This window comes from Leptonychotes weddellii, chromosome 15 (assembly GCF_054177405.1).
Source record: "Leptonychotes weddellii isolate Sample4059 chromosome 15, ASM5417740v2, whole genome shotgun sequence".
Taxonomy (NCBI): Eukaryota; Metazoa; Chordata; class Mammalia; order Carnivora; family Phocidae; genus Leptonychotes; species Leptonychotes weddellii.
This window is the reverse complement of record NC_138383.1, coordinates 49,616,923-49,627,541: the sequence shown is the minus strand read 5'-3', so window position 1 is coordinate 49,627,541 and position 10,619 is coordinate 49,616,923. Positions and strand designations below refer to the sequence as shown.

The 10,619-nt window shown below is 57.0% G+C and overlaps 3 protein-coding genes across 5 annotated transcripts in view; all 3 read right to left on the bottom strand.

Annotated features, from left to right (window-relative positions):
* The window catches only part of PHF23 (PHD finger protein 23), a 4,672-nt gene extending 3,883 nt beyond the window's left edge, over nucleotides 1-789 (bottom strand). The window contains exon 1 of the mRNA XM_006738921.3: nucleotides 525-789. Within this exon, the coding sequence (XP_006738984.1) occupies nucleotides 525-558 (34 nt within the window). The 5' untranslated portion in view covers nucleotides 559-789. The remainder of the gene's footprint in view (nucleotides 1-524) is intronic.
* Nucleotides 790-1,656: 867 nt separating this feature from the next.
* Nucleotides 1,657-3,756, bottom strand: GABARAP (GABA type A receptor-associated protein). Its single transcript, XM_006738920.3, has 4 exons — nucleotides 3,522-3,756; nucleotides 2,874-2,952; nucleotides 2,625-2,743; nucleotides 1,657-2,147 (listed from the first exon to the last, which is right to left on the bottom strand). Exons 1-4 carry the CDS (start codon nucleotides 3,609-3,611, stop codon nucleotides 2,082-2,084), a joined length of 354 nt encoding a protein of 117 aa, XP_006738983.1. The 5' UTR covers nucleotides 3,612-3,756; the 3' UTR covers nucleotides 1,657-2,081.
* Nucleotides 3,757-4,850: 1,094 nt separating this feature from the next.
* CTDNEP1 (CTD nuclear envelope phosphatase 1) lies at nucleotides 4,851-10,613 on the bottom strand. 3 transcript variants are annotated; one of them, XM_081805826.1, is made up of 9 exons: nucleotides 10,336-10,613; nucleotides 8,036-8,302; nucleotides 7,675-7,741; nucleotides 7,468-7,586; nucleotides 7,194-7,265; nucleotides 6,675-6,791; nucleotides 6,338-6,449; nucleotides 5,829-5,913; nucleotides 4,851-5,525 (listed from the first exon to the last, which is right to left on the bottom strand). In XM_081805826.1, exons 2-9 carry the CDS (start codon nucleotides 8,174-8,176, stop codon nucleotides 5,465-5,467), a joined length of 774 nt encoding a protein of 257 aa, XP_081661952.1. In that variant the 5' UTR covers nucleotides 8,177-8,302; nucleotides 10,336-10,613; the 3' UTR covers nucleotides 4,851-5,464. The 3 variants fall into 3 exon arrangements, with proteins under 3 accessions (XP_081661952.1, XP_006738981.1, XP_081661953.1); XM_006738918.3 differs by lacking the exon at nucleotides 8,036-8,302; XM_081805827.1 differs by lacking the exon at nucleotides 4,851-5,525 and having other exon boundaries at nucleotides 5,884-6,182.
* Nucleotides 10,614-10,619: the final 6 nt, after the last annotated feature.

Sequence of the window (10,619 nt, the reverse complement as noted above, 5' to 3'; positions counted from 1 at the left end):
TACCGCAGACAATACCCAGACCCCCTCTTCTCCCCACAACTATCTGCCCACCCCTCCAACAATCACCGGGCTATCTCCGGCGGCAACTACCCGGAGCTCCACCGCCACAAACTCCCCCGCCTCGGCGAACTACAGGGCTCCTCACTCAGTCCTCTTCTACATCCTCCCTCCTCAACAACTCTCCGGCTCCCAGATTCCCCCAGCCTCCCAGCCTCAGGGCCCCAACGTGCTGGAGGCCCTTACGGCCCCTAACCCCCGGAGCTCCGGGGCTCCAGCTCCCACTCCCCACCCCCCCACACACATTCACGGTGTCTGATCTCCAACTACCCCCAGCCCAGTCTCCCACTCCTCTTTCACCAAGATCTCTCAACTCGTCGCTCTCCCACCTCCAGGGGCAGGCCCCCGACCCCCGACCCCCTCCCCGCGCTCCCCCGCTGGGCTCCGGGGCTCGACCTCCAAGTTTGCCAATTGATTCCTCCCCCGCCCCCCACCGGCTCAGCGCTCCGTGCCGGTCGAGAGCTCACCTTCGGGACTGGGCTCCGCCATGGCTTCCAGCATCGCCCCCTCCCCTCCTCCCGGTCCGGCGCCCCCCTCCCCTGAGCCGGGGATCCCGGTGCCGCCTCCGGTGCTCGGTGCTCCTACTGCCTCGCTCCACAGAGGTGTCTGCCTCGGCCCAGTTATGACTCGAGTCCGCTAGCCGCTGCCGCCACCTCCCTCTACCCCTGCCTCCCGCACTCCCGGACCGGGCCCCCTCCCCCCGCGCCGCCGGCCGCCTGCTCCCTCCTCCTCCTCTCTCCTCCCTCCCTCCTCCTCTCTCCCTCCTCCCTTCGCGGGTGCCGACGCGCAATGCATCAAGGGGCTTGTAGTCCGTCCGGGGGCAGCGGAAAGGGGACTGCATAGGCCTCCGGAACTTCAGTTCCCAGCAAGCCGAGGAAGAGCGCAGGCGCACTAAACCGCTCCCCTCCCCCGGGGAGTGGCGGGGAGATTGGGAGCGGAGGGTAGAGCGGAAGAGCGCGCGCAGGCTCCTGGGAAATGTAGGCTGGGCGGGACTAAGAAAGAAGGAAAAGAAGGGATTAGAACTCTCGGCCACCATACTGCCTCATTCTGCAGCTTCTTTCTCCCCGTGGGGGACCGCCCCACTTCCGGCCAGACGGAGAAGGGGTTGCTGGGGGATGAAGTTCTCCCGATAATAATGGCTCCCTCCTCCCCGTCTTCTCCCTCCCTTGAATTCTACCCACCGCCACAAAGTCTGGCCAAGTGAGATGCAACCGAGGACAGAGTCCTCTGACCAGTTCCCACGCACGAAAAGCTCTTCCTTAATCCAAAGGCCATTACAAACTTGGATGTACTTCTCTAAAGCAGGTACTTTCAAACTTTCTCCCCAGGAACCCAAGGTAAAAAACAAAACAAAACAAACCACTGTATTTTTTACATCGGGACCCAATACACACGTCTATAAAACTAAAGTTTCACGAAAAGACACTCGGAGTATTCCATCGCAACAAAAACTTTTTTTTTTTTTTTTTTGCGCAAGGAAAAACCCAACATCAACAGAATGAACCAAAATATATTACTACCCCTCCAACCTCCACTTTCCCCACCAGAGGACAACTAAAAAGAAAAAGAGGGCAGGAAGCAACACAAAGCAAATTCCAGTTCAGCTTGGCGGTTTCCTCTTTATTGATGTGCCTCCTACCTTCCCCCCACAATTTCAGTCCCTTCCATCTACCCCCAAAAAAGAAAGTAGTGAAAGGAAGGGAATGTTGGGGTTCTGAGCCCCTTGGGCAGTTAGAAAGGGAACAGAAACCAAAACAATCGCTGGATGTGACAGATTGACAATCGAGAAGTCTAAAGCAGAGTGGGAAGGGTGGTAAGAGAAAGGGGAAAAAGGAGAGGTCCAAGAGGTCACCTCCCCCACGAGCCCTCCTGCTAAGAGGGGCTGGAAGAGAGCCTCAAACATTAGGAAGTGCAGGTCCTGAAGAAGGGAGGTGGTGGTTGAGCCCGGAGGAGGAGTAGGTCAAGGAAGGGGGGGCCACCTCTCTCTTTGTAGAACGGGACCCCCCACCTCAGGGGGAGCAGCTTCACAGACCATAGACACTTTCATCACTGTAGGCGATGTATAGAAAGAAGTCTTCTTCATGGTGTTCCTGGGGCAGAGGCAGAAAATGACGGGACTCAGACATCTGGGCTGTAGTTCCTTGAACCACCCACTGCCCAGACCCATTCTTCAAAAGCCCTTTTTTCTGAAGAGCCCCCAAACACTCATGCCCTGACTCACTCCCTCACTTGTTCCAGGCCTTAGCAGCCAAGTAGTATTAGCCCTAGCAACAGTGCTGGGCAAAAAGATCACAAACTGTTCTCTGCTGCTCTGGGAGTGGGGGAAACTGGAGAAGAGTGAGGGTCAGAACTGAGCTCCACTGTTCCCTCCCTCCTCTCTACTCCTACTGCCCTTGTCCAAACTTTCAACCCCTTGTCCAAACCAACTACCCCAAAATCTTGAGGCCAAAGATAAAATTGAGAGCTAAACAAGCCAGCTAGTCCGAGAACTGCTGACCTGAAACTCTCTTCCTCTCAAGCTCTTCCAACACCTCTCCAAAGCCCTGACCCCTCTCCAGTCACCGTACCTGGTATAGCTGACCCATTGTGGCACTGGTGGGTGGAATGACATTGTTGACAAAGAAGAACAAGGCATCCTCAGCTCGGAGATGAATTCGCTTCCGGATCAAGAAGTAGAACTGACCAACTGCCAAAGAGACAAGGTATGATAAAGTCCCAAATGGCCTCAAAACAACAGTCCCTGTGTGGAGCCTCTTCCCACAGAGACTGCACTCCCACCGCAGGAAGCAAACCTGGGTACCCGGACACGTCCCCACCTGTGAGATCAGAAGGCACCAGGTATTTCTTTTTGTCCAGGTCTCCTATCCGAGCTTTGGGAGCCTTTTCTACTATCACCTGATGAAGAGAAGATGAAAATTAGGAAACACTGGGTGGACAGCCCCACCATTACACCTGTCAAGAACTCAAGAAACAAAATTCTTAGCACTCAAGCCCATTCGACTCATTTTTCTTTGTCTGGGAACACGCGGTGCAGCCTCGAGTAGAGATCCTGACCCCACTGCGTAGGACTCGCCTAAACATCCAGGATCCCTAAGTAGGGCGTCATAATAAACAAGTCTCTTAATCAGGCAGGGATGACTCGACTGGGCCGACCAGAGCGTCCACCTCAAAACCCCAGCTAGCTGGGGGGGGGGGAATGGCCATGTGAAGCTCAGACTGTCAAACTCCCTGCAGCCTCCCACACCACTCCCCACGTCTCTCCCTGCCATCCACGTCCCCTCACCCCCCGCTCTCCCGCTGCCCCGCTCCACTCAGCCTCGGGTCCCAGCCACAGCAGCGTCGGGCCGCTCCCAACCCCGCCTCGGCCGGCAGCCCGATGCCCACGCTGCCCGGCCGGACCCCAACCCCGGGCTGTGGCGTCAGCGCCAGCGCCCCGCGCCCTCGGCCCTGGCTACTGTGCTCACCGGAACCCGGTCCGGGTATTTCTTTCGGATCTTCTCGCCCTCAGAGCGGCGTTTCTCGAACGGATGCTCCTCTTTATACACGAACTTCATCCTCCCGGGAACCGGGCTGGACCGGGCTGGGCTGAGGGAACCCGGGGGGGCCGGGACGGGGGGCGGCGGCGACGGCGGCGACGCGCGGGCGGACTCAGCGGAGCGATCCCGGGACTTGCGCCACTTCCCTATTCACCAACCCCGCCCCCGACCGTCCGGGGCCGCCCCGCCTGCTACGTTACGCCACTAGCGCAGCGGCCCGGACGCAGCCGGCGTAGCACCACCTACTGACCGCCCCCCTCACGCCGTCTACGTAATCGCTTTGGAATCAATTTGTGGGCTACGCAGGCGACGTAGCAAAAGGTGGTTGGCTTGTGCTATGGTCGAAAATAACTGAAAACCCACGTTCCGACCTCCCCCCACCAAGCTGGAGACCAAAAGGGCTAGAAGCTGCTAATTATAATTTGAGGCTTGGTTTTCCGAAAGTTCTTTTCGGAAACGAGGTGAAGGGGGCGGGGGAAGGCAGAGATAATTATAAGGATAGCTATTCACGAAACGCGTTGGTACGCCGAAGGCGGCCGCTGACACCAAAACAAAGTAGTGCCCAAACGGAGGAGCCGGGTGTCCGGAAAGGAAGGAGGGCAGAAAGGAAATACATATTCGGAGAAACGCAGAGAACGCTTAGGTTCCGAGGAGGAGTGGACCAATAGGGACCGGAGAGGAGGTCCGAAAGGTAGGGACTACGTCAGCGCGGAGGAACACTACCACCGCCGTGCTGCGAAAAATCATGTGATCTCGGAGAAGGGCGGAGCGTCACGTGGCGGCCGCGGGAAGTAGAGCCGGCCGCGGGGAGGGAGGGGGCGCCGTGGGCGGGGCGGGGGCGGAGCCGGCGGGGAGGCGGACGCGGCCCCGGAGGGCTGGGGCGCCCTGCGGCGGCGGCCGCCTGCCCTGTCCACGTCGGTCCCCCGGCGAAGTCCCGCCCCTCCGGTTTGTGGCCCAGCTTTCTCCTCCCTTCGCACCGCTGTGTCCTACTGCCCTGCCGCTCAGGTTCCCTCGGGACACACGGCTGTCCTTTCACTCCCCAGCAGGGCACCCATCCCGTGGCTGAGACCCTTCCCGCCAAAGCACCTGAGGTCGAGGTTCCCTGCTCCTTCCCCAAAGCCAGCAGCATCTCTCCCCGACCCTTAGCCCGCCTGCCCCTCCTGCCGCGGTCTCTCCCCTCTGCTCAGGGGACAGGGTGGATGTGAACAAAGGCTCCTCCCCTCATTTCCCAACCCAGAGAGAAGGACCTAGGGCAGCTTTGGTTTCCAAAGTTATAATGCATGGTTTAAAAGAGAGGAAGGAAAAAAAAAAGAGAGAGAGAGAGAGAGAAAGCTGGTTACAGGTCTAAGGGAATCTAGGAAGAAGGGAAAATAGAGGGATAAGTGGGGGGCGGGGAGGGAAGGGACAAGTTTGGGGAAAATCCAGTGGCCCAAAAATCCCAGTTTCCCACCCACAGCCCAGCCCTTGGAGTGAAGAATTAGATCAGTTTTGTACAAGAGTTTTTAAAAAATCAAATCACAACAAAGCTCGCTTGGCTTTTCTTTGAGCCTCCCGGATTACCGAACGTCTGTGTGTCATTCTGGCCGGTCCTGTCTCTCCACCAGACAGTTTCGGCTCTCCTAGGCCTCCGCTTATGTCCCAGTCTGGGGTTTCCAGGGAGCACGAACTCGACGTTCGAGTGAGGCTGCTTCAGAGTCCGGCCCACGTGTCCATCCAGACTCCACAGGGAGTGCAGGGCTCCCAGGGCAGAGAGGGACGGGAGGGGCAGACCCTGCCCACACAGTCCTCACCGCTGGACAGGGCAGCAGACGGCACCGCGAGGGCTCACCCCCGTCCCCCCAACCCCGGCTCAGGTGGGGGGAGAGCAGCTGTCACCAGAGCCTGTGTTGGTGAAGGTTTCGGCTCAGCACAGAACGAACGTCAGCGGTGAACCTGGGACGAAAAGAACTTGAATTGGTAGAGTCCTTACGGTTGATATCCTCACAACACTAGTCGTAGGTGGCCTCATTGGAGATGTGGGGCAGAAATGATCACCATTTTGACATGAAACAGAGGCCCGGTTTGCCCAAAACCCCACTGGCTAAAAGTGATGAACTCTACTGTAAGAAAGCCTGGGTTCAAATGCTAAGTTCTTAAGGGAAAAGAGAGAAATAAGTCAAACAGGACACACTTTTATTCCCTCGTGGGATCCCCCACCTCCTTTCCTCAGAAATCTAAGTGTCTAACTTCCCTTACCTGAGCGCATCCAGCATCGGAAGCAGGTTGAGAAGGGCGGTGTCGCTGGGGTCACTGAACCACGATTTGATGGGGATGGCGTTGTCTAGGGCGGGTAAAAATAAATGCGCGTGAGAAAAAAGAGTTCAACAGACAGGCTGATTTTTCTTTTATTTGGGGATGGGGATCGTTACTTTAAAATATGTTCCTCTCCCCAACCCACCCAAACCCAGCAACCTAAGTAAAACCTTCTGGATTCATCCTCCAAAATAAAATCAACTTTTAGTCACCGTACTTCATGTTAGCGTGAAGCTCCTAGGCAAAGTCATTACCACTGTGCTTCACGTGAAGCAAATTTAGTCGGAGAAATGTGATCTACGAAATGGACGTGGGAGGGAGGAGAATGTCTCACATGAAAGAGAAACACCTTGCATCCTGACCCACAGTAAACCAGGCATCCCAGCTCCAGGCTTTCAGAATCCCTCCTCAGAACTTCCTGGTCCTGCCAGACCCGCCACCTTCTCCCATACCTGGGTGGCTCCTGTAAGCCCCTGGGGAGTTATCCAGGATCACGATGCTGGAGAGGTCGCTGTGGACCACAGAGAGGTCCTTGATGTAGCTGCCCAGTTCCAAAGTGCAGTGCTGGAAGGTAGGGCGAGCTGGGCATCAAGAGGAGACTCGTCCCTGTGACCGCAGCCCGGTCCCAACGATGCCTATGGGCAGCCAACTCCCACCACGGGGGTCATGCGATATGCCTCCCCTCACCCCCCAGAGGGTCCCATTCCAGGGCAGCTGCCTCAAACTCAGATCCCTCCCTGGTGGCCTGCCTCCCAAGCTTCCTCTTCGTTCGGCAGGGCAGCCCCTTACCTGTCTGTAGTATCTCCTCTTGAGAATACTCCTGCTATTATCCAGTTTATCTGCCACAGCGGAGCCGTAAATCTCCATGCTTGCTGTGAACACCACCAGGTCGTACCACTGACTCACCTGAAATTGAGCAGGGGAGAGGCAGGTGTTAGAAGAGGTGACCATTCCTCTAGACACACGGTTCTCTTTCGCTAGGACTCCAGCCCAGTCCTTCTGGCCTCTCAACAACAACAAAGGTCTCTGAAGGCCCCCAAACTCAGAGTCTTAGGCACCACACACCCTTAAGATTCAGAGCTGCAAGAACAAACGAGCAGGCAGCCCGTGGAAGAACGGAATTACATCAGCACATGAACCCAAACTACAGAAAGCCATCCATGCTCTGGCTGTCCCACAACCTCCCCTCTCCAAAACCGCCCGTACCCATTTCTTCCTCAGCCCCTACTTCCACCGAGTCGTCTAAATTCCCAGAGCCCTGAAACCATTCCTTCCTCACAGAGCTCCCCTTAACTTCTGCGAACTCACCACTTCTAAGAAGAAATCCACATGGGGCCTCTTATGTACAAAAAACCGGACGGGATGTTTGTCTATTACCACCTGTAGATCAACAGGGAAAGGCTGGGGGCTGTCCTGAGCACCAGAGCACAGGCCGAAAGGACACCCCCGCCCTCCCACTGCCCGCTCCCCTCCTTGAGGCTGCTACAGGTGCCAGAGGATGGGGGACAGGGACGCGACGCTCTGGGATTGGGAAAGGAAGTCCAGGTGGGAGCCGAGTAAGACATGACCATCCCCCACACACCTTGAGGATGAAGTCAGGAGGCGTTCCAGGCCGGACAGTGGGCCTCAGGACCCCATCGTGATGAGAGTGGATAAGTGTCTCATCCAGATCCAGCACCAGGATCTTCCTCTTCACCTGACCTGAACCACAACCAATACCAATCAACCTCCAGCCCACATCTTAAACCCTGTCTCCCCTTAAAGGAGTCTTCCCAGCCAGCACGCTCACCTAGCCGATTCCGGGACACAGGAGATAAGGGAAGAATATCATATCGAACAGTCTGGTACTGAATTATCTAAAAATAGCAAAAGAGGGGATCAGAACCCTTGACAAGGAGATCTTGACAAGAAACACTGTGTGCCGAGCATCGTGGAGGTAAATGCAGAATATTTCACTGAACCCTCAAAACCCCAGCAAGAATGATCTAAGAATAATACGCTATCATCATCTCTAAACAACGAAGAGCCCAAGACTTAGCCAGGACCACGTAAGCCCACACAGCTAGGAGTTTTCTTATTTGGTTGTCTGTCCCCCTAGTTAAAACGAAAACTCGGCAGGAGCACGCATGTCGTCTCGATCACGGCTGTACTCCGAGAACTGTCACAGGCCGCTCAGTCAGCATCCGGGTCGATGTGGTGGTGGTGCCAGGTTGGTTCCTGTGCCGTCCGACCCAAGCACCTGCCCTCTTGACCATGATACTGTCTCGCTGTGCCACGACCAAGAAATGCATGGCCTTCCGCACGTCCACCCCAAGGACCCTTTGTGACAAGTCCCCATCACCTCCCTTTGGGAACTGAGAGCCTCAGATTCCTTCGTGGGCTGAGAGGAGGAGTCAGGAGAGGAGGTCCTTGGGTACCTAAGGGGAAGGGAGGATGAGGGAATCCAGGGGTTGTCAGGTCAGCTAAGTTCCTCTGGCTGGCGGCCACCAGGCCTATTTTAACCAGCCACCTGTCCACTTCTGTCTCTACCAGCCAAGTCACAAGTGGCAGAGAACCTCAGCCCTCTGACCTGCCTCCTTATTCCGGTACCCAGAGCAGGGCACACACGGCACTGGAAAGCCCCACCCGCCGGGATGACTGATAGGGTGTTGGGAAGGCCAGGGTGAAGTAAGGGCCGTGAGGGAGGTGAGGAAGGGACAAGGACGTCACCACCTCAACCTTCCAGCTTCTCCAGGTCTCCTCTAGAGGCTCCTATTTCTAGCACCCAGATCTCTCCCATGCAAGCCTGGCGATCCCTTCCTCTGCTCTTTTCTTCTCAGCACAGACAAATGCTCTTCAGTCCATCCCTAGGCCCCAGCCTCACCAGAACCAGGCTCCCCCCTTGCAAACCACAGGGCCCCTCTCCCCCTAATGCCAAGGCATCTGCATCTGCCCTTCTTTTCTCCCTGGGCAGGGATGAGGGCAGGGATGAGGGCCGCGACAGCTCGGGTGTCCTGCCCTGCTATCTCGGGTTGCACATGCTGGGCATGTAGGGAATGCTCCCAGCATCTGCCAGAGAGGGGGTGGGGTGGGGGGTTGGGGGAGAAACCAGACTGGAAGGGAAGGAAGGGAAGACAAAAGGCTGTGGGGTGAGTGCTGCCCAGAGGAGAGCAATTTTGCAAGTAACTAGCATCTGGTCTGGAGCACTACTCCCTGCACCCAGAACAGAAATTTGGCGGGGGATGGGGTGTGCTCAGAGCAAGGCCAGGCAGAGGGGACAGGAGTTAACATGTAAAGAAAACCCCAGGAGCCAGCCCCACACACATCTCAGCATCTCTGACCCCAAATTCTTCTTGGCTGCTAAGGTGTTTGAGGGAACTAGCCCTGCCTACAACTATGACCACCCAGAAACAATTCTCACCCTAAATCAGGAAGTGGAAGAGGAGACACCGAATTCGAGGCCAGGCCCACTCCCCCCAGTCAGCATGTCAACACCACCACCACCACCCAGGGCCCTCTGGAAATTTTCTGGCCGAAGCAGGCCCTGGCTGCTTTTACTCTTCCAAGTTTTATTGAGGGACATCAAAGAGGACAGACCAGAGAACTTCTGCACCTCAGCGCACTGAATTCTCCCCAGACTCCTTTCAGAGGACTCTCCCCAGTGGTGAGAACACAAGAGCACATTCATTAAATGATGTTAGCCTACGGAGCTTTGACCTTGGAGAAGAGCTCTGGGGAGGGAACCCGGAGATACTTGGGCACTTCACTGCCCAGTGTCCCTCACCGTGCTGGGGTTTCCTGGAGAGGCAAGCGTGCCCCCCAGTTCAAGTCCACAACGACAAGCGCCCATCTTCCCACAGAGACCCCCTTCCCTCAAGCCCAACGTGAAAGCATCTTTCTTAGTCCCAGGGTCTCAATAAATCCAGACACCCACACTCTGAAATAAGTTTCCAGGGCGTTTGTGGAGGAGTCCCCTTAATGCAAACCGCAGGGGTTTCTTCTTCACACCCAAGGCTTTTCCCAAGTTCCCATCCTTGTTTGTCACATACGCTCTCCCACCCACCCCTACCCTTGACACACAAGCCCGGCTCTTTCTTGTTACGAGACCCAATACCCACGGAGGGTCTTCCACAAGCTCACGTCGGCAGGGCTGGTGCTATCAAACAGGTGTTCCCTCCTCTAGGTTTCTTTAACAACAACTCCCGCTTTCTTAAACGGCGCCCCACCCACCACCCCAGCCCCCAAGAGTTGCCAAATCCTGTCCCCGCTAGCCCCCCCATCTCGGTTCTACTGCAAGGGTCTCCCCCCTCCCCATTCCACCCCATGCCCAGCTAAGGGTGCCCCAATTCTCCAACGGGAAAAGCCGCCGCCAGGACTCTGTTCCGAAGCCCAAGCAGAGGCCCGACACTTCCCAAAAGCCCGTGAGCACCGCTGACCTGGGTTCCCACCACCAGCGCCCACCCCGGCTCACCGTGCGGATCTGCCTCCGCAAAAGGTAAATGAAGAAGCTCCAGAGCTTGGCGGCGAAGGCCACGAACGTGCGCAGCCCCAGCAGACACTGCGTCCGCATCATCCCGATGACCCCGGCACCGCCGGCCCCGGGGCCCCCGCGGCCCAGCTCCGCCAGCCCCCCGGGGGCAGCCCCCCGCCGCCGGGAGGGGGAACGGGGGCCCCGAGTGGCAGGAAAGGCTGCAGAGAGGGACGCGGAGCGGGCGGCTCAGAAAGCCACCCCCGGCGAGGGGAAAGCCCAGCGGA